At 31.5% G+C, this 20,867-nt stretch overlaps 2 protein-coding genes across 2 annotated transcripts; one reads left to right on the top strand and one right to left on the bottom strand.

Moving 5' to 3' along the window:
- The first annotated feature begins 11,394 nt into the window (after positions 1-11,394).
- On the top strand, positions 11,395-15,639 carry LOC129886887 (uncharacterized). The gene is made up of 5 exons (XM_055961773.1): positions 11,395-11,739; positions 11,823-12,368; positions 13,023-13,379; positions 13,458-13,549; positions 14,620-15,639. The coding sequence occupies exons 1-5, from the start codon at positions 11,641-11,643 to the stop codon at positions 15,401-15,403; spliced, it is 1,878 nt and encodes a 625-aa protein (XP_055817748.1). The 5' UTR covers positions 11,395-11,640; the 3' UTR covers positions 15,404-15,639.
- A 400-nt stretch (positions 15,640-16,039) lies between these two features.
- LOC129886886 (protein SOSEKI 1) lies at positions 16,040-20,786 on the bottom strand. Its single transcript, XM_055961772.1, has 6 exons — positions 20,650-20,786; positions 20,500-20,569; positions 19,549-19,667; positions 17,539-18,115; positions 17,374-17,469; positions 16,040-16,348 (listed from the first exon to the last, which is right to left on the bottom strand). Exons 1-6 carry the CDS (start codon positions 20,780-20,782, stop codon positions 16,177-16,179), a joined length of 1,167 nt encoding a protein of 388 aa, XP_055817747.1. The 5' UTR covers positions 20,783-20,786; the 3' UTR covers positions 16,040-16,176.
- Positions 20,787-20,867: the final 81 nt, after the last annotated feature.

Here is a 20,867-nt window from a genome sequence, read left to right as displayed (position 1 = left end):
TTGTTATTAAAAATCTTCACATCTTTTATTGTTGTTATTGTGAATATGATGTACTAACATATTCCGTGTGGACTTCGACTTCAATATGGTATTACCGAATACCGTACCGAATCGAAATTTGATTTACCGATTACCGAATCGAAGTTTGAAAGTTCGATATTGGGTATATACTTTAAATTACTGATTACCGAATTATCGAACTCGAACTTTGAAAATAACGAACCGAACGCCCAGCCCTAGTTGTGAGAGGCCTAAGTTTGGGCCAAGAAATGTTTGGTTCATGAAATTATGGCAAAGACCAAAAAATTATATCTTTGTGGCCTGACTCTTCTTCAAAACTCAACGCATAACTTAAGATTACTAAAATAGAGTTACTTCAAATTAAAAGTATCTAAAAAGACAAATATTTGAGTATCAAGAAAACTAATGAAGGATCGTATGAAAATTGAAAGAAATCTATATATTAAATCTATATTTTTGTTGTTGTCATAATTTATTTGGATTTATTATACCATAGTTTAACTACCTAGAATTGGAGTTGTTTACATGTCCTAATCAATGATGAATGTTTGGTAATCTGTAAAATCGTAATCAAGAAATACATCTTGTAATATTGGTGGTTTTTAAGGAGTGGCGGGGACAAAAATTTTATTGACGAATTCGACATTTATGTAATATAGTTGTGTGTGCCTCATTCTTTCATAGGATACCTACTTTCTTTTATCAACACAAGTGCTCGATAATTCTTCCATCAAAACTTAGACAATCAATCGAAAAACATCTAACATTTTTTTAATAAGAAACACATTATAACTTATGTTAACCCCTTTATACCCCTTTAACTTCGCCTCTATATATGTCCGCGCGTGTCAAGTTGTTTGTTTCTTGATTTAATTATCGAATACTTATTGTCTCTCCTCAAAACTTAGACATATGAATTTAACCTCATATATGCATGCAACATGATTTTTTTTATTAAAGAGAGTTCAGATAAACCTCATTTGTTCGTGTGTTCGGATCAATTTTATACGCATCTTTGATTCATTCATCGAATATACTATTATCTTTTATTAACATACATGTTTGATAACATATATAACTTTAATGTTCAAAACTTAGACAAATTGCATTGAGATCTTGTAACATTCATCCATTTTTGGTGCTATTGAGTCATAGGCCATGCCAAACGAAGTACAAGCCAAGTTTTTGGCTATAAAAGTTGACTTTGGTCAACATCTGGAGATCGGATGCTCGAAATTGAATTTCGACGACTTCATTGGATTCGGATGGTGATTTTAGGGCCTAGGGAGAAAGTTTATGTGTATTTTTCGGAAGCTTTGAGAGCGTTTTGATCATTTGAGGCATAAAGTTGATTTAGTTGAGACTTTTTAAATTTCAGGTCAAGAAGACCTTTAAGCACCACTTTTGTTGGTAGAGGTCCATCTTTCTATGTCCATTTTCCCTGTCAAATTCTTTCAATTTCAATGGTGCCCTCTATATATGCACTTCTCAAAGTCACTTTTTTAAGTCGGTGTTTGCCTTCATTGGAGCTCCGATTAGATTCAGATCGCGCACTATAGAGCCCATTTGGAGGTGAAGCTCCCGACATGATTTTCTTCATATCTAGGCTCAAACCCAAGACCTCTGGTTAAGGTTGAAACAGTCCCACTACTACACCATAACTCATGTTGATGATTAGATCAACTATTAGTTATTCTGTTTTTCAATCTGAACTATCACTATCTACTCAATTAGGTGTGGTGTGAAACCTAGAGAAAAAATGATAATACAAATGTGACTTTGATCATTATCTTCCTATTTAATATAAAGAAAATAATTGTATTGCAAGTCTAATGTTGTTATTAATGATAAGACAGAGCTATAAAAAAAATGATGTGACGAATAATTTAATACCATAACGGGTAGAATTGTGGAAGGAAGCTTTATAGTTATAGACATTACATTTTGTGGTTGATTATAATACATGTGAAGAATCATGGCTACATATATAATTATGGAGTTTGCATTATTTTAGATGAGTGAATTGATACATCTTCAAAAAAGCTAATGTTTTATGGCCTACACTTGCACTTATGTGTCAAATGACAATTTATCACTTTATATCTATTTATCTTTATTATTAATACTATTCATTTTACTTATAATTAATAGGAGTGACATGATAAAATTATCATTTTATTTATTATTTGTTAAGAAGTGTGCCAAGTAAAACATAAAAAATTAAACTGAGGGAGTATAATTTTTCGTTACCCTCAAAATTGCAATGAAATGAATTAGTTTCTTTATTTATACTCAAAGATCTTGAAGTTTTATTTGTACAATTAAAGGAAAAATTACCTAAATATACATCTTATTTTACCCTAATTTCTAAAATTCTTTATCATTTAAAAAAAAATTAAAAAATTCCTCTCGGATAGATCACTCCACTCTCGCTGATACATCCCTCTCCTCTCTGATACATCTCTCCCCTCTCAGATACCTCCATTTTCTATGTATCCGGATGTCCTATCCCTTCTATGACATATTTTCTATCCCCTCTTGGATACATCCCTCCCATATATATTCAGATGTCTGCTGATTTATCCGAAAGTCCAGTGATATATTCAAAATTCATAAATTTTAAGGAATTTTGTAATTTGAAAAAAAATATATAATTAGCTCTTAACACTATGAGATTTATATAAATTACACATAATTAAAAGGAGTCTTTACCTAAATACTCGACAATTGAATTTTCTTTTACTTAAGTAATTTAGTGGACGATTGTTTAGATTAATTCTTTAATTAAAACTCCAAAAAAAGGACAAATAGATTTAAACTTTTATTATGTGTTTCTTTAGTCATAAATGAAGCAGTAGCTTATTGGTAGAGTTGGCTTAGGCAAAACCGTCCAATATTCCAATCTAAATCATAGACTTGTCTAGGTCTACTAATGTTACCATTAAAAGATGAAACAATTGTCATTTGTTTGGAGTACAACTATTATCATCACTTAATTATTAAGCTAATAAATTAAAGTCTAGCCGACTCCTAATAAATTAAATAAAAAGTAAACTTATCATTTTTCAAAATTTTCTTTATGAAAGTTAGCGCTAGCACCTCAAATAGTGCATAGCGTGTTTGGCCAAACTTTTTAAGATATGTGAAGTGTTTATTTTTTAAAAATAAAGTATTTGACTAAATTTTTATCAAAAAATAAATACATTTAGAAAGTAGCAGTTTTCAAAAGCTAAAAAAAAAAAATTATCCTTAAATTCACTTTTTTGAAAAGTATATTTGGGGACACTTTTTAAAATTTATCCAAACATTAATAATTTCTCAAAAATATATTTTGAAAATTTTCGATCAAATACAAACAGTTTCTTACCAAAAATATTTTTATCGAAAAATAATTTTCAAAATAAGATAATTTTAAAAGTCAGGCCAAACAGGCTATTAAAAAAACTTTCAAAAAGCTTGATCAAAAGAGATAAAAGGCAAAATTTTGCAGTAGCCTTCATAAAATTCAATTTTTTCTGTTGGGCCCAGCAGAAAAAAATATCCCTAGAACAATACTTCTATTATAGTCCTCTTAGATTTCATGCTTGAAAAATATGATCTAAGATATCTAGGACGACGAAAAATATAAAAGAAAAAATCTTACCTGTTACTGATTAATACAGTATTACTAAAGCAAAGGTCGAACTGCAATTACAAATTTCTGGAAAAAAAATCAAAAATAAAAGCGAGATATAAAATGAAAAATTCAAAGCGATGAACAAAGCAAAGGACAACTGAAAATAAAAGTAAAGCGGAAGCAATATTGCCTGGGCTGTTTGTTAGTTTTTCATAGCACACCACATCTGTGCAAGCTGATAGTGAAATTACCTAAGAATGAACATGACCATCCAAACAAGGTGTAAGGGTCAACAAACATATAATTTAGATCCTTCTTTATTTTCTTTTCAAAGTAAACATATTAAAGTTGGACGGATTTGTTCTTCGTACTTTTGGTGTTGTGTTTAGGTAAAGATAGCTAAGATTTTGAGGTCACATAAGCTAAATATTTATTCGTATCGGATATTTATATTAAATTGATGTAACTTATTGTAGTTAAGTAATTTCATGAAGTAACTATATATATATATATATATATATATATATATATATATACACATTAATTAATTATGTGATTAAGCAATGTTATTTTATATTCATACACCTAATTCATGTATAATGATGCATTCATTAATTTAATATAAACAGCTAATATTAATAAATTTTTACATTATACAGATGGTTCCATTGCCGCTTAGAAGGTAGGTATTGACTCATTTTCAGTCCTCCTATGTGAACATAAACAATTAGTATATTTTTAAAAAAACAGATGAAAATTAAAACAGTAAAAAGAAAAACATCAAATAAATTTAACCAAATCTTGAACATATACTTCTTTCTACGAAAAAAATGGGTGGTGATTCCTCTTCCCCCACTGTTCGTGCTACCATAGTTCAAGCTTTCACCATTTTCTATGATATTCCTACCATTCTAGGTGAGTTACTTCAAATCTTATTTAATGGGTTTTGATTTGCTTGTGTTGTTCATGTGATTTGGTGTTGCTATTTGCTACTACTTGTTAGGATGGTTGTTAGTTATTACCTATTTTTTGAGATTTTAGTAGATTTTACATATATATCTGAACAAAATCATTCTAAGCTTAAACTCAGCTTAGACTGCTTGTTAAAGCAGATTCAATACAGAGGAAAGAAAGAGAGAAGGGAGAAATCAGACGAAGAAGAAGAAGAGAGATGTGAAGAAGAGAGAGAGGAAAATATCTTTTTCCATTGTGTTATTGTATCACATTACATCAGTGTGTATTTATTAATATACAATGCTAACAATAAAATCTTAACAACTAATCAGTTACAACCAACTCACCTAATTAACTAACTAATTAGTTTTAACAGATTCTAGGCAAAGACAAAAATGCCCCTAGCTCATACTCCTTCACTTATAACACTCCCCTTCAAGCTAGGTGGTGTAAATATGTTCAACACCCCTAGTTCTTATAGCTTTGACAGCTTTCCCAAACTGATTCTAAACATACTTCAGAAATATTGGAAGTGATACACAAACATCTGATTTCTGTTTAAGCAAGAATAACCAGGTCATCCTTGAAAAATCATCAATTATTGTAAGAAAATATTTGTTGCCATCAAAAGTAGCTGTATTGTAAGGTCCCCAAAGATCAACATGTAACAATTCAAAGCAGTCACTACTTTTGATACTACTAGAAGGAAAAGTAGACCTGGTTTATTTTGCCATTGGACAAACTAGACACTTAAAAACTTGACACATAGTGTGTTTAGTCAGAGTAAACATTTTTGCAAGTATTGTTGAGGAGACATGTCCAAGCCTTTGATGCCATAACTCCACTTCTGTGAGATGAGCAGAATCAACAGCCAGAGCAGACTCCTTATTGTTGCTTTGAGATAATTGCCTCCACAGCAGATACATGCCCCCATCTTCTTTACCAACTTCCTTCACCTTCCTAGTGTAAAGCTCCTGGAAAACACAAAAGTCAGGAAAGAAGGAGACTGAGCATCCTAATTCCTTTGTTAGTTTGTAACAGACATTAGATTATATTTGAACTCTGGTATGTGAAACACATTAGTAATAAGGCTTCTAGTTGACAGACTGCATGAACCAATGTGTGTTACTTGTGTGGTACTTCCATTTGGTAAGGATACCTCCTTAGGAATATCTAGCTTTAACACAGACTCCTTTTTCAGCATATCCAAATTTGACATCATGTGGTTTGTTGCACCTGTATCTATAATCCATACATCACTATTTTCAGTGACAAACAATGCTTTACCTGCAACATTTGCTTTATTTTTATCAGATGCAGTAACTTTTGAGTGTGACTGTTGATTCAGCATTTTCAGGATCTGATCATACTGATCTTTTGTGAATGTGCAGCCTTGAAGTAATTGTTTCACATCCTTTTCAGCTTGATTAGTAGTGGTAGCAGGTGTGCTGGCTTCTACTGTGTTATGATGTGCCTTGATGTTCCTTTCCCATACTGATTTGACATAGACATTGGTGTTCAATCCATAAGAGAAATGAGCATGAGCAGGTTGTTGACTGGAACTTGAGTCAATATATGCAGTGTTTGCACTTTGTATATTCTTCTTTGACTTAAAATCTGGTGGATATCCAATAATTTTGTAGTAGTATTCTTTAATGTGACCTCTAGACTTGCAAAAATCACAGACTAACAGTGTATTTTTTTTAAACTTATGATTTGCACTTGAATTGTTCATACCTTTAGAGTACATTGCTGCTGACTCTAAGATGGAAGAATTTAGGCCCAAAGTATTGATGCCTGCAATAACAGACTTTTGACTTTCATCTCCTACTACCATGGCATAGGCCTGATTAACAGTTGGTAGTGGATCTATCATGAGTATCTGGCTCCTAGCCTGATGATATGAATCATTAAGTCCCATTAAAAATTGGTATAACCTTTGTCTATTCATGTGAGCAACAAAGCCTTTGGACTTCTCACAGTTACAGCCAGGTGCAGGTACTAACATCTCAAATTCATCCCCCAGAGCTTTTAACTTTGTGTAATATGCAGAAACTGAAGCTGTCCCCTGCTGCAGAGTTGCAATTTCTTTATGCAAACTGTAGGTCCTTGAACCATCCACTCTATCAAATCTTTCTTGTAGATCAGTCCACACATCCATTGCACTTGAAGCAAATGCAACTCCAATGAGCAAACTTTTTGACATTGAATTCATCAGCCACGATAAGACGATAGCATTTACCCTTTTCTATTGACTCCACAGTTTCTCACTATACATCTCCTTTCTGCATGTACCATCAACTAGCCCTAATTTGTTTCTTCCTAGTACAGCTAGCTTAATCGATCGGTTCCATAGAGTGTAGTTCTCCACACCAATCAACTGAAATGAGATAATACTGATTCCATTTACATATGTAGGACTTAAGAAAAGAGGATGATTGTAATCAATACCTTGCCCAGGCATGAAGTTATTACTTTGATTCGGCTGAACCCGTTGACCTATGGTTTCTTCACCTGTCATGTTTCAAAAAACATTCCTTTGATTTCTGTAGTTGTAGGAACGATCTGAGCTTCACTTGAGCTTAGATCTGTAAATCAACTTAAAAAACTTGATGAATCTGTGAACCTAACTAGGTTCTTTGACTCAAGAAATAGAACGCCTATCGCAGTAAATCACTGTGATACAAGCTCTGATACCATGAACAAAATCATTCTAAGCTTAAACTCAGCTTAGACTGCTTGTTAAAGCAGATTCAACACAAAGGAAAGAAAGAGAGAAGGGAGAAATCAGACGAAGAAGAAGAAGATAGATGTGAAGAAGAGAGAGAGAAAAATATCTTTTTCCATTGTGTTATTGTATCACATTACATCAGTGTGTATTTATTAATAAACAATGCTAACAATAGAATAAAAGGGCAGCCCGGTGCACTAAAGCTCCCGCTATGCACGGGGTCCGGGGAAGGGCCTGACCACAAGGGTCTATTGTACGCAGCCTTGCCTTGCATTTCTGCCAGAGGCTGTTTCCAAGGCTTGAACCCGTGACCTCCTGGTCACAATGCTAACAATAGAATCTTAACAACTAATCAGTTACAACCAACTCACCTAATTAACTAACTAATTAGTTTTAACAGATTCTAGGCAAAGACAAAAAGGCCCCTAGCTCATACTCCTTCACTTATAACAATATCAAGGATAGTTTTGTAATATTAACTTCATATAACGACAAAAATGGTAAGTAGCTAAAATGTATTCTAGAACTGTCCATTCATCTCCAATCAAAAGAAAAAACATTTGCCACGAATCTTCGAACAACTCCTCTTCATCTTCAATTCTAATCACCAAAATATCTTTTTTGTACGGTTCACTTCTCTCAAACTCGTCTAGAACTGAGATGTCTTCTACAACAATTGGTTTTCTTGGATAAATATTGATTCTCTTCCTCTTACTCATCTTGGCTTTGGTAAGCTATTTTTGCTAAGTTTCTTTATTTTTTTATAGATGCTTATCAGATTAGACGGACATTGAGATTACACAACTAAATTAGGCTTAATTTGTTTTTCAAAAGAATAAAACTTGAAAGAAATGGAGATAAAGCTTGTGGAAAAGAGTAAAAAATTTGATAAGAGGTAGTGTAAAACACGTGTAAACAGTAGACACTACGCTAAAAGTACTACTCACCTTACTTTTTGTACAATTTGGGAATGCAATATTAATGCTTGAAAAGTCAAATATACCCTCAACTTTCAATTTATTAACATTATGCCATGTTGAAATTAAGCCTTTTGATATAGTAGAAACTAGTAAAATGATGTGTCGGTATCAAAAACTTCATGGTATTATTAAATATTCCTTTCGTTCCATTTTATATGGTACCTTTTAGATTTAGAGATTCAAACAAAAAAAATTTGACTATAATTTTTTCATACATTTCTTAAATATTTTTAAATTATCAATTATTGTGACTAATAGTACTTTTGATATAATTTCCCGATATATAAATTTTATTTCAAAAAATATAATAATTTCATGTATAAATTCACAATCACAATTAAACCGTTTAACTTTTAAAATTCAAATTATATCACATAAATCAAGAGCAAGAAGTATAATAAAGAAAAAATGGTCAAAATGTCCTTAAACTATTTGAAATGAACAAAAATGTACTTTGTTTATAGTTTGGTCCAAAAATGTCATTCCCATCAATATTTTGGTCAAAAATGCCCTTTTTGTTATTTAATGAGTCAAAAATGTCTTTTTTCAAATAAATATATTATTTATTTTCTTTTTGAACATATTTTTTCCCTAATAATATTTCTTTTATTAGCAAATGTTTATTCTACTTCAATTATAAAAAAATTAAAAAAAATTCTTATTTTATTATAATTATTTTTTATTGTTATTTGAATAAAAATTAATGATGGATTTATTATGATTTCATATATATGACATATATTATCCATTAAAACTTAGAGTACATGAAATTATTCTTTTAAAATTAATAAAATGAGATTAGGAAGAATAAAATAATTTCATACATTTTTATTACTTAAAGTTGTTTAAAAAGAAAGAAAACAAGAATAGAGTTTTTTTTAAAAGTAATATATATTTTAATAAGGAACAAGATTTATTTATTTTTTAAAAATATATTTATTTGGAAAAGGACATTTTGATCCATTTTGTAACAATAGGGGCATTTTTGACTTATTAAATAATAATATGGGTATTTCTAAACTAAAATATTGACAGAAAAAATATTTTTGAATCAAATTATAAACGAATGATATTTTTGTTCATATCAAATAATTTAAAGATATTTTTGATCCATTTTCTGATAATAAAAGATGTCACGTTACTTGAAGAGTCACTATCTTGACTTTGGTCGATATGGTACTCTGTCAAAAGCTTCGATATATATGTGTGTGTCATTCATTTAAGTACCCATTTGTCCTTTAGTTTGGTTTTGTTCTCTCATGATTCCTTGCCAAAATGTGCTCACGTTTGAGTTTAAATTAAGAGCTTTTTAGGAAGAAAACCAGCCCATGTCCTCCTATTTTTTTCTCATCGTTTGATTAATGAGAATTAATTTGATTGAGAATTTTAGGATTTTAGTTGATTGATTATCTGAGTTTTTATTTTTTTATTTATGCGAAAATTATATTACAAGTATATTTCAAATTTGCCTCATATTGAAGGTGCAAAATGTACACTTAAAAAGAGTCATTTGGTTGGAAAAAAGTTGTCCCTAAACAATAATAATAGACTTTATTGTATTGAGGTTCATTGGATTATAAATTAGATACACGTTTTTTAAAATATAAAATATGTAATTGGTTTAAACTAGACACATTGAAATAAACTTGTTTTTTAAAATTTAAATCGTCGTGAAACTATTTTGAAGTAGGACAAGCATATCATTTTATTATTTTATTTTAGGATGTTATTCCATAGAATGTGATATAAAAATAATATGATAATTATGGTATGAAGAACTTTGATTTTTTTTTTTTATCAAACATGTGATCAAAGAAATCTTAGTTAATCATACCTTTTGCTCAACCTGAACCAAACATATGAACAAATATTATAATTTGATCTATGTCTGTTATCCTCTCGGGGATGCATTACGATCTCTTTCTCTCTCTCTCGTTAATAAATTTTTAACCAAAAAGGATCACACAAATATTACTGTTATATTTTGATATAAAAATATCCTTATTTTAGACCACTCCTCACTTGGCAGCCTTAAAACGAAATAACCCGTCCTTGATTTATTTTAATCCATTTATTTAGATCCGTCCCTATCGGAACCTTTTTCACCCAAATAGTTTGACTTGTACCTTTTCTTAGCGCATGTTAACGTATTTTCCAATTGAAAAAAGAGGAGAAAACTTACCAAAGTAAAGCAATCCTAGTTCCTAAGGGGTTGTTTGGGGTAAGGGATAAGTATAAATAGTCTTGAGATAAAAAAATAATTCAGAGATAAAATTTCAGCGTCTTGTTTGATTGACAGATTTAGAATAACTTATCCACTATTTATATCATACCTAAGTGCATTTAGAAGGACCACATGATGTTCACAAATTACAATAATGATTAGGGGGTTTTCTGGTTGGGAGTAAAAATAAGTATTTATTTTTAATATAGTGAATAAGTTTTTGAAATTGTGATTTTAGAAATTTGAAGTTTAATGAGTGGAAGTCCAAAAAAATTGACAAAACTTATAAATATTTGAAACTCAAAATTTCAAAAATTTGATCATATTGCATAGTCAAACAAATATTTAAAAATAAATTACTATAATCTATGATTAAATGCCAAGTAGAATGATCAAAACTATTCAGTGTTTACATAAAAAAATTACTCTTTTTCGTTTATTTTTACTTGTCTCGTAATGCCCTTTAGAAATAGTTTGAGAAATAGATAATCAATGTTAAAGGTAAAATATAAAAAATAATAATAATTTTTTTATAATATATTAAAAAAAAAAGGGCAGTCCGGTGCACTTAAGCTCCCGCTATGCGCAGGGTCCGGGGAAGGGCCCGACCACAAGGGTCTGTTGTACGCAGCCTTACCTTGCATTTTTGCCAGAGGTTTGAACCCGTGACCTCCTAGTCACATCCGTAAAAATGAAAGTTTATTTTGGATAATTTTGAATGTTTTGTAATTTGTCCAAGTAGGAGCATGCTACCTTTTTAGTTGAATCTTGTCTTCTACTGCCTTCCTCTTTACGGATGTACTCTCATATATATAAATATATATATATCTCTGCGCCCATTGCTCCTCTTCTCTCTCTCTCTTCTTTCTTCTGTACCATTTCTGCAACTCTGTCACCGAATAACCACATCCCTATTTGACACGCGTCCTTTAGCGATCTCCCTTCCGTTTTGAGATTCGCTAAGGCTTCCCCTCAAACTCACTCTTCCCTATACCCTCTCAAATCTTGCTGCTATCCCCATTTACCAACTTTCTCCCCTTTTGCCCTTTTCCTTCTTTGCGTGCCATGTTTGATTATTTTTCTTTTTACTCTCTGTTTCAACTTGTTTGCACTAATGGCGTCTCTCACGCCTGGTATTTTGCTTAAACTTTTGCAACATATTGATGATAAAGAAACCAAAGTTGCTGGCCAACACCGCTCTGCTCTTCTTCAGGCATGTTTTTTAAAAAATACTTTTCTTTTATAACAATGCTGTTAATTTTTTTTGCTTATCTTTTATTTTTATGGGGTTTTCAGGTGATTAGTATTGTTCCTTCACTTGATGATGATCTATGGAAAAGCAGGGGATTTTATCTAAGGGTATCAGATTCTCAACATTCAGCTTACGTTTCTGTATCAGAACAAGATGTTGAGTTGATACTGAGTGACAAGATCCAACTCGGTCAGTTCATTCATGTCACTCGTCTTGACTCAGGTTCCCCTGTTCCGGTTCTTCGTGGAGTCAAGCCGGTTCCCAACAGGCGCCCATGTGTTGGAGATCCTAAAGATTTGATTTCCAGTGATTTTCTCACTGCCAGGAACCGACCCGACCCGAAAAGAGGGAAGAAGAATGGTGAAGTGAAAAGGGTCGAAGCTAAAACCAAAATAAACAGAGTGGCAGTGAGTGAAGATATAAAATCAAGAAGACAGTCCATTGGGAATGGGAAGGTGGAGGGGTTAGAGATGAGGAGATTGAGTTTGGATTCAGTTAGAAGAGGATGGGATCGGATCCCCGGTGAGAAAAATGGTGCTGGAGCTACACCTAGGTCCAAATTCAAAACCGGTTTTCCGGGTTCGGATTCTGTAAGTTACCGCATAAATTAATTGTTGATCAACTTTTGGCAGAATGTGACTTCATTTATGTTAGGCTTGACATAGTTGTAAAGTTTTCTCTTTTCAAGTGATTATATTCGGTGCTTTAATGCTGTTAGCATCTACAGTTTTTTTTTCTGTTTATTCATTGCCATTATTGCTGTTTGTTAGGAGAGTATTTTTTGTTTCTCTTGTTTTTAGGTCAATTGCTGATTCAATCATTAAACCTAGAGCAAAAATGGTTAAACAATAATGCACTAAGTTAATTTCAATGTCCTTGTCTTTTTCCTTGTTTGGTTCTTCAAAGAAATCACATTAAGTTCATATTTAGATTAAACTTACAACCGGACTGGATACTGGATCAATCTGTTCACGCTAAATCGAGATTTTGTAACACTGTTGTAACTCAAGCTACCTGGCTACTTGGAAATGCTTAGGACTGTATCCCTGTAGGTATATGGCTTGCTTCTGTATGTTATAGAGTTCGGACGGTGAGTAATCATGAATAATGATATTGGTGTTGTTTCATCCGATGAATGTGAAATTTTAGTTGGTCTCATATAATATTGACCAAGTCTTTTAAGAGAAACTCCATGCCTATGTTCTGTTGATTGTGATTGAAATGGATGAATCGATATTTTGCAGCTTCCTTCTGTGAAGAAGCCTTCTTTAGACAAAGTTTCAACACCAAGGCATTCAACTGCTAGCATTTCACCGCTTACAAGTAAGAATAATATTGTATCACCAAGATCAATTAGCAAGCCCATTAGAAAAGATCTAGAGCTTGTGTCACCAAGATTAGTTAGCAAGCCTACTAGAAAAAATCTAGAGCTTATTGTCTCACCAAGATCAGTTAGCAAGCCCATTAGAAAAGATTTAGAGCTTTCACAAGCTGAGACTCTTCCGGGCAATCTGACAAGGGTGGCCCTCAGTTTTCAAAATTGGTCTGACTCAAGGATTTCATGGAGTTCATTTCCATCAACAATTCATGATCTTGGCAAGGTATGATGAATGTTCTTGTTTTTTAGTCTATGATAGCGGTATGCTTGTCTATCGAATTGTGAATTATAATCTCTTCAGGAAGTTACAAGTTATAGGAATGTCGCATTTCTGTCTGCTATGCATGCATTAGAAGAAGCTGCTACCATAGAAGGTGTTATCCAGTGCATGAGGTAATGGTTCAGTTTTTTTTTTCGATGCCTCTACTTTGCTTGTATTTTTACCGGTACTTGACTTGAAACTACTGGAATATAATCACATATCTTGGTGTGTATTTATTAATAAATTGTGTTACCTCTTGTTCGCTTAGTTCTATAATACCCATATGTGGGTCAATCTTGATTAGATAGATTTATTGCGCTCCACCCCATCACTCATCCTACAATGTTATCTTGCATTAGGTTCATAGTTTATATATTGGTACCATGCAAGATTATGTGGTGTTTGCTGTCTTTTGAGTCTCTGCAATCCTTTCTTTAGGAGTGTCCCATTCAGGTTGCACCATGTCCTTACATGCGCCTAACCTACACATCACTTATAATTACTAGATATTATCTTTATCTATTAGTTGGAAATAAAGTAAAAGTAATCCTTAGAGACACGTTTTATCTAGTCTTATCCTTTTCAATGTACAAGCAAGAATGGTTGTATTAGATCACCTTTTTGTATGCTATATTTTCACTTTACGGCTTTCTTGATTGCCTCGCGATGGACAAATTTGGTTAAGTTTTTTAGTTGTGTATCAATCTCATTTCTTTCAATGTAAGTTGGTTAGGTCCACCTTATTCTGTTTCCAAATCTAGGATTCTGCTTGCCTTTTAATTTAAGTTAGAGATTAGTATTAGTAGTTTTAAGAGCTATATTTGTTCACAACTTTCTGTTACGTTAACAGTACTTTTAAGCATTGACTTATTTGAAATTGATCTATTGATGAATTGATTTGGTATTTAAATTAAAACAAACATGTCCTGAATCAGCCTTCAGTTAGTATTGAATCACGAACTTCTTCGATCTCTGTGTTTAGCTGGATATCCTATTCTCTAGTTTCTTAGTGAACATGGTTCAGGTGTTGTTTGCCAAGAGTTGATTATCTGATCACTGTCTTCTTTATCGAAACAAATTCTCTGAATGCTTTCATGAATTAATTATGGTTTGAAATGACACTGGCAGTGGTAACTTTCTTCTGAACCTGTGTTCTACCCTTTAGACATAAGGTAAGCTTCCTCCTTACAGCTCTCTACAGTGTGTTTGCAGAACTATGTGAATCATCAAAGAAAGTACCTGCGGGGCAACTGGTTGAGCAATTTTTGAACCTTCATCAAAACATGCAGAAAGAAGCGTCTCTTACAAAATCATTGGTGACAAGAACTCCTGAAGCAAAAGGCAATGACAAGTTCTGTCTGCAGAATCCCTTTCCAGAAATTTGCCATAATTTTACCAATAAAAACGCGGCCTCTTGGATTCAAGCTGCAATTGATTCCGAACTTTCCAATTTTTGTTTGTTCATAAAGGAAGGCAAGAAGGGAGTTTTGGATGATGAGAAATCTCACTACATAATACTTGAGAACAATCCAAAAAATTGCGAAGAAGAGAACCATTCGCCTAAAAACAAGCAAAGCACTAAAACCAACGGGCTGTCTGGTCCTGATTCTAATGGAAGAAGATCAGTAACTAAATCGAAGCAGCAGTTACCACCTACAAGAAGAACAAATATTAAAAGGGAAGAGTGGTCCAAAGGGAGTGGGCTGAAGGAGGCTGCAAATTTAGCAGAAAAGTTGCTTTCTTCATCTCGTGCTTGGTTCTTGAACTTCTTAGAAGATTCATTGAGCAAGGGGTTTGGGCTGAATACTGTGGACGGGAATCCTGAAATTGCAGGTCTTCTTGGTCAGCTCAAAAGGGTCAATCAGTGGTTGGATGACATTGTTAAGTTAGAGAATAGAGTAGACGAGAGGGTAGAAGGATTAAAAAAGAAGTTATATAGGTTTTTGCTCGATCATGTGGACTCCTCGATTCTTGGAGGCAAGTAACCAACAATGATCTTAGCTATTGACTACTAACAGCCTGGAAATTTGGTTGTTCTTTAAAGATGCTATTAGATTAGGTATGTTCCTCTGACTTGAATATGGTCATTAACACCATTCCCAGTTAATTAGGCTCTAAGATATTTAGAGAGGGGTAAATATGGCATACTGCTTCAGTATCCAAATGTAAAGAAGAATTTATCTTCATTGAACTTGAGAAAGAAAAACTTAAATTAGAGATATTTTCAACATCAAAAGTTTGTCTGTTGTCTTATTATTTTTGCTTGTTTTATTTGGTATCCATGTTGAAGGGAAGCCTCAGAGTAACTAGTAACGTTCCTGCCATGTGACCAGGAGGTCACAGATTCAAGCCTTGAAACAGCCTCTGTCAGAAATGCGAGGTAAAGCTGCGTACAGTAGATTTTTTGTAGTTGGGTTCTTTCCTGGACCCTGCGTATATTGCAGCTTTAGCACACCGGACTGCCCTTTAAACTGATATCCATGTCATACATCGGCTCAACTAATTTAGATTCACACGGCGTAATTCGAAGCTTCTTCAACCAGTCTATACTTGAGATTAAGATGGAAAATCAGGCTTATTACTATTGAATGCAAGTAAAAGGAGACCACTTCTGAATTGTTTAGGCTTTTTGCCTGTGAACCTTCTTACTCAAAAATATACATGGAAGGCTTGTCCAAGTTCTTAAAAAAAAAAAAAACATAATCTAATTCCGATAGAAGGTGAATAAAAATAATTTTAAAAAAATGAAAGCTCGCATTTAATGAGTCAAACAGTTTGCAGAAACAGAATCCACTTTTGATGCATCCTCGAATGTCTTGTCAGTAGCAGCAGAGGTAACAGAATTAGCCCCCTTTGCCAGAGCTTTCATCCCTTTGCAGGATTTCATGTGGGCATGAAGTTTCTCTGGCTTGAATGGCTTCCCACATTGCCTGCAACACACTCATAAATTAGTACTATGCTGACATTATTTAACAAGAATTAAGATATAAATGAGTATAATTTTTCAATTTTATCCTTAGTAATAATTATTTTTGAAATTAATAAATATTGACTAATTAATATAGAAAATCTAAGTGAAGATTACATACACATACTTCAATATAGTGATTACTTAGATTTACTTGCTTTTTATTTATTGAAGAGAGATTAAAGAGAGAATATTTATTGAAGAGAAATAAACTTTTTAAATAACTAAAAATATAATGTTTAATGGAACTTTGTGTATTTGTGCCTCAATTTAATGACATACGTTTAAGTAATTTCCTTCCTTTTTATTTATCATTTGATATATCTATTAGAAAAATAATGTTTGATATGATTATTTTATTATACTATTTCTATTAATTGATAGTTATTATTAGAAATTGAAAAAATAATTTAGAAAATAAGTAACCGTGTTAAAAATGAATTGTTTTTAGTCTTTTTTTTAGCTATGTTAAAAATAACAAACAAAAATAAAAATTTATGTTGAAATAGTTGATAAGTGAAAGTGAAAGAGAGAGTACTTAGCAGCAATTCCAACATAAATTTTCATTTTTATTTGTCATTTTTAACATATCAAGAAAGACAAAAAAAAATTCTATTTTATGACCCTTAATATTTATTACTAATTCTACAAATCATTTTCAAGATTTAAAACTAAACATCAATTAATAGAGATATGTGGTAAATAATTATGTTAATCAATATTTTTTATAATGAATGTATCAAGTAAAAGTGAACAAATGGTATACTATTTTAATTTCAAATAAATGGTATTTTTAGTTTAGATATATCGGTTAAAATTATTTATTTATAAAAATAAGAAGTGTTTGTACTAACTTATTCCTAATAAAAAAAAAGATAATTAATGATTTATGATTATATAAGTGGGGATAATTTTAAAAGATAAAAACGCCATTTATTTTGAAAAGGAAAGAATAATATTTAGTCTATTTGTAATGAAGGAACTTACGAGCAGTTGGGTCCATTGATTGGCTTATAATTAGCAGACATTGATCTACGACTACCAAATTCACTTTTGTTACTGAATGCCCCATCATAGCTTTTCCTGCAATCAACACTTAGTTATTTCTTATAACTGTTGGTAATAAATAAAAACTTAAAATGCGAAAATTACCTTCCGTTAGTCTGTTGTTGATTCCAAGCAGTACCAAAAATCCTCTGAGATCCTCCAATTTTGTCAGCTTTACAGATCTCTGACGAAAAACTTACTGTTTTTTCAGCAGAAGCAGCAGCACTTAAAGAAGTCTTATTCTTTTTGAGTGGAATAATTCCAGAGTCATTAGTATCCACAGCGCCACAAGTAATCAAATTCCTGAAAATACTTGAAGCCCCATTTGAATAGCTTCTACTTTTATTGAATTTTGGGGTTTTCGATGTTTTTTCACTACTCAGAGTAGTGCTTATCTTTTCTTCGTTATCCTCTGTTTTTTTCTTGGTTTTCATTGAACCAAAAGAAGAAACAGAGGAAGAAGAATTAGAAGAAAAAGAAGAATTGTTCTCGAATTTGTTACCAACTTCTTCTTCTTGGAATTTTGGTGAATCTGTGGTGAGTGTAGAAGTTTCAGAGCCAATGTTTTGAGATTCTTCTTCGATTTCTGAAGGGATTTTCTTTGATGAATCCATGAGAAAATCTTCTGCTTGTTTTTTTTGTTCCTTTGGTTGCATTTTTGTTGTTACTCCTTTTTCACCATCTGCAAAAAAATTGATAATGGGAGGTTCAATTTATAATACTTTTCTTGAATAAGAGATCTTAAGATTGATTGATATTTATTCACTAAATCTATGGATTAATTTACCTTCTTTGGAAGTGATGGTAAGTAAGTTAAAATATTCATCATTAATTATTAAATTTCCTTTTCCGACACTAAAACGAAGCAAAGATTATTAAATTTCCTTTTCCAACACTAAAATAAGGCAATATTCATTTAATGAGAAGAGGAGGTGGTAAAATTGTTACATTTCTTAGACAAATATTTTTTTTCCTTTCAAAAGCTATCACTTACCTTTAGAAAAGATTATAATACATGTATTTAGAAACTTGACAAACGTTTGACCAAAGTAGTTTTTTTAGAAAAAAATTAAAAAAATATTTAGAAATTTGTGTTTGTCTATACAATTTGTTATTACTTGGCAGATATATTTGGCAAAATCTCCAAGCTGCCAAGTTCTAAAAAAAAATAGAACTTGAAACTTGAGAAGTTTTAAATTTTTTAAAAATAACCCCAAACTTTTATATTTTATAAAAACATCAATCATTTATTAATTTCAATTGAATATTTATCTACCAACTTACTCTATTAATATGATCAACCAAGACCATTAATCCCTCTTAAAGAAAACTTGGAAAGATTTATAAAATAATAGTTTGTTATTACATCCTCCGAAAAAGAATAGTTTAAGTGACAAAATTGAGAAAAAATAATAATCTATTTTTAATTCGATTAATGTATTGCTCTTGTCTATATTATTATTTTGTTGTTGTTGATTGTTATCAATCATGTTATAAGATTTTTTTTAACGGAACATGTTCATTATAAAATAATAACACAAACTTATGGGTATTTTAAATAATTTTTAGAACTTACAGGTACAAAATATTATTTTTTAAAATTTTATCAAAACTTGAGAAAATTTGTGGCCAAACGCATGGTGAGTAGACACACATCCTACTTGACATCCTATATGTTAATTTACGTCTTACATGATATAATACACGTAAGACACATGTGTCTAAGTATTCATTTATACAAATTTAAGTGCTTATTTGTACATATCCAAAATTGAAGAACATAAATATCAATTGATGTCAAATTAAAAAGCATATTTATGTATTATGCCTTTCGAAAAAACATAAAAATATTGTACAATTATATGTACCATGCTGCCATTATAAATTCAATTTCAATTATGCTCAACTCCATATTATTGCTCAAAATAAGGAAAATGTTGGTCATTTAAGCAATAATTTAATTTAAATGTATCAACAATATTAAAAAAGATGCTGCACTATCTTATTTGTGATAGTGAAGTGTTGTAAGTATTATTTTTATCAGGTCATCAATTAATGTTTCGATATTTACTGAACCATCGATTGAAAAATTAAGTCGAAAAAGGGGATAGTTACCTTTAATAGGGGTAGTAGATGGAATTTCGGATCCTTTAAGGACATATTCATTGTCCGAAATTGGAGTAATGAGATCTTCATCCAATAAGTCTTGCCACACATATCCTGTCTTGTATTTCCTGCGTCACAAAATTTGACTTACTCAATTTATTTTCTATTTTTAGGAAAAAAATCCCAACTTCCATATCATATATTTCCAGCACAATTAATTGAGAGATTGATTTTTGAGGCGTGATATGATTAAATTTTACTTTGTAATATGAGATTTGTACCTTCATTCTGATTTCCGTGGACAAGATTCAACAAGATAGTTTGATTGACTCATCACTTCGTTAGGAGGGATCGACTCTTAATAAACTATCGATACATCAAGAAGCTATGGCTTTCCCAACTCGATCAAATTACACAAAGTTGCGTTAATCTACCAATGATCAAATGATAGAGGGGAAAATATATATAGTTTAATTATAGTTAATGTCAATTTTTATGCATAATAAAAATGTATGCATAAAAACATGCTATGTTATTGATTTAGTGAACAGTGAGTCTGTAAGTTTTCATTTCACAATATTAAATTTTATTTTGTAATATGAGATTTGTACCTCCATTCTGATTTTAATAGACAAAGATTCAAAATTTCGAATAAACTATTATGACTATATATATTCACGCATTCTAAACACTTAATTCGTACACAGAAATGTTTTGCTAGACAGTCTAACACATTATTCACTGTCACTTATCGAAAACTCTTATTGATTGTGTTATTTGACACCTTGATGTTGATTCATCACCTCTATACTTTATAGGGGGTATCCATTTTCATTTTGAGAGAAGAACACTAAGTTACTTAAGCTAAGTTTCCCTTTTTTTTTTTTGAAGAACACTAATTTTTAAGCAAACAACTCAACTTGCAAGCAAATTCATGAAATTATAAAAACTTGTACTAACCTCTTATATGACCAAGCAAAAGATTCAGGCATGTCTTTTCCTCGCAATTCTCCCAACCATCTCTTAACATCTATAATTATCCAATTAATCATTTTTTTGTCTCACAATTAAAAAAATTAAATGAAAAATAATTAGATTTTGAAAACAAACCTCTAAGACGAATGCCATTTCTAGAGAAATGACGAACTCTGATAAGATGAGGATGTTCAATACGACCTTTTCTACTAAGAAAATATATGATATGAAGTCTTCTCACTTCTCCTCCTTGATTTTGTCCTTCCATTAATCTTCTCCTAATTCATTTTTTAACGTTAATTAAACAAACAAAATTTTAATAAAACAAAGTGAATTGATCTTCTTTCTAGGCA

Source organism: Solanum dulcamara, chromosome 4, assembly GCF_947179165.1.
Source record: "Solanum dulcamara chromosome 4, daSolDulc1.2, whole genome shotgun sequence".
Classification (NCBI taxonomy): Eukaryota; Viridiplantae; Streptophyta; class Magnoliopsida; order Solanales; family Solanaceae; genus Solanum; species Solanum dulcamara.
This window is presented reverse-complemented; position numbering and strand designations above follow the sequence as displayed.

Excerpts from the sequence above, each read along its gene's own strand:
- LOC129886887 (XM_055961773.1), top strand. The coding sequence starts at position 11,641 with ATGGCGTCTCTCACGCCTGGTATTTTGCTTAAACTTTTGCAACATATT. Across the intron at positions 11,740-11,822 it reads ACCGCTCTGCTCTTCTTCAG|GTGATTAGTATTGTTCCTTC; the intron begins GCATGTTTTTTA and ends TGGGGTTTTCAG. Across the intron at positions 13,380-13,457 it reads CAATTCATGATCTTGGCAAG|GAAGTTACAAGTTATAGGAA; the intron begins GTATGATGAATG and ends TAATCTCTTCAG.
- LOC129886886 (XM_055961772.1), bottom strand. The coding sequence starts at position 20,782 with ATGGAAGGACAAAATCAAGGAGGAGAAGTGAGAAGACTTCATATCATA. Across the intron at positions 19,668-20,499 it reads TTTGCTTGGTCATATAAGAG|GAAATACAAGACAGGATATG; the intron begins GTTAGTACAAGT and ends TTTGTGACGCAG. Across the intron at positions 17,470-17,538 it reads CAACAACAGACTAACGGAAG|GAAAAGCTATGATGGGGCAT; the intron begins GTAATTTTCGCA and ends TGTTGATTGCAG.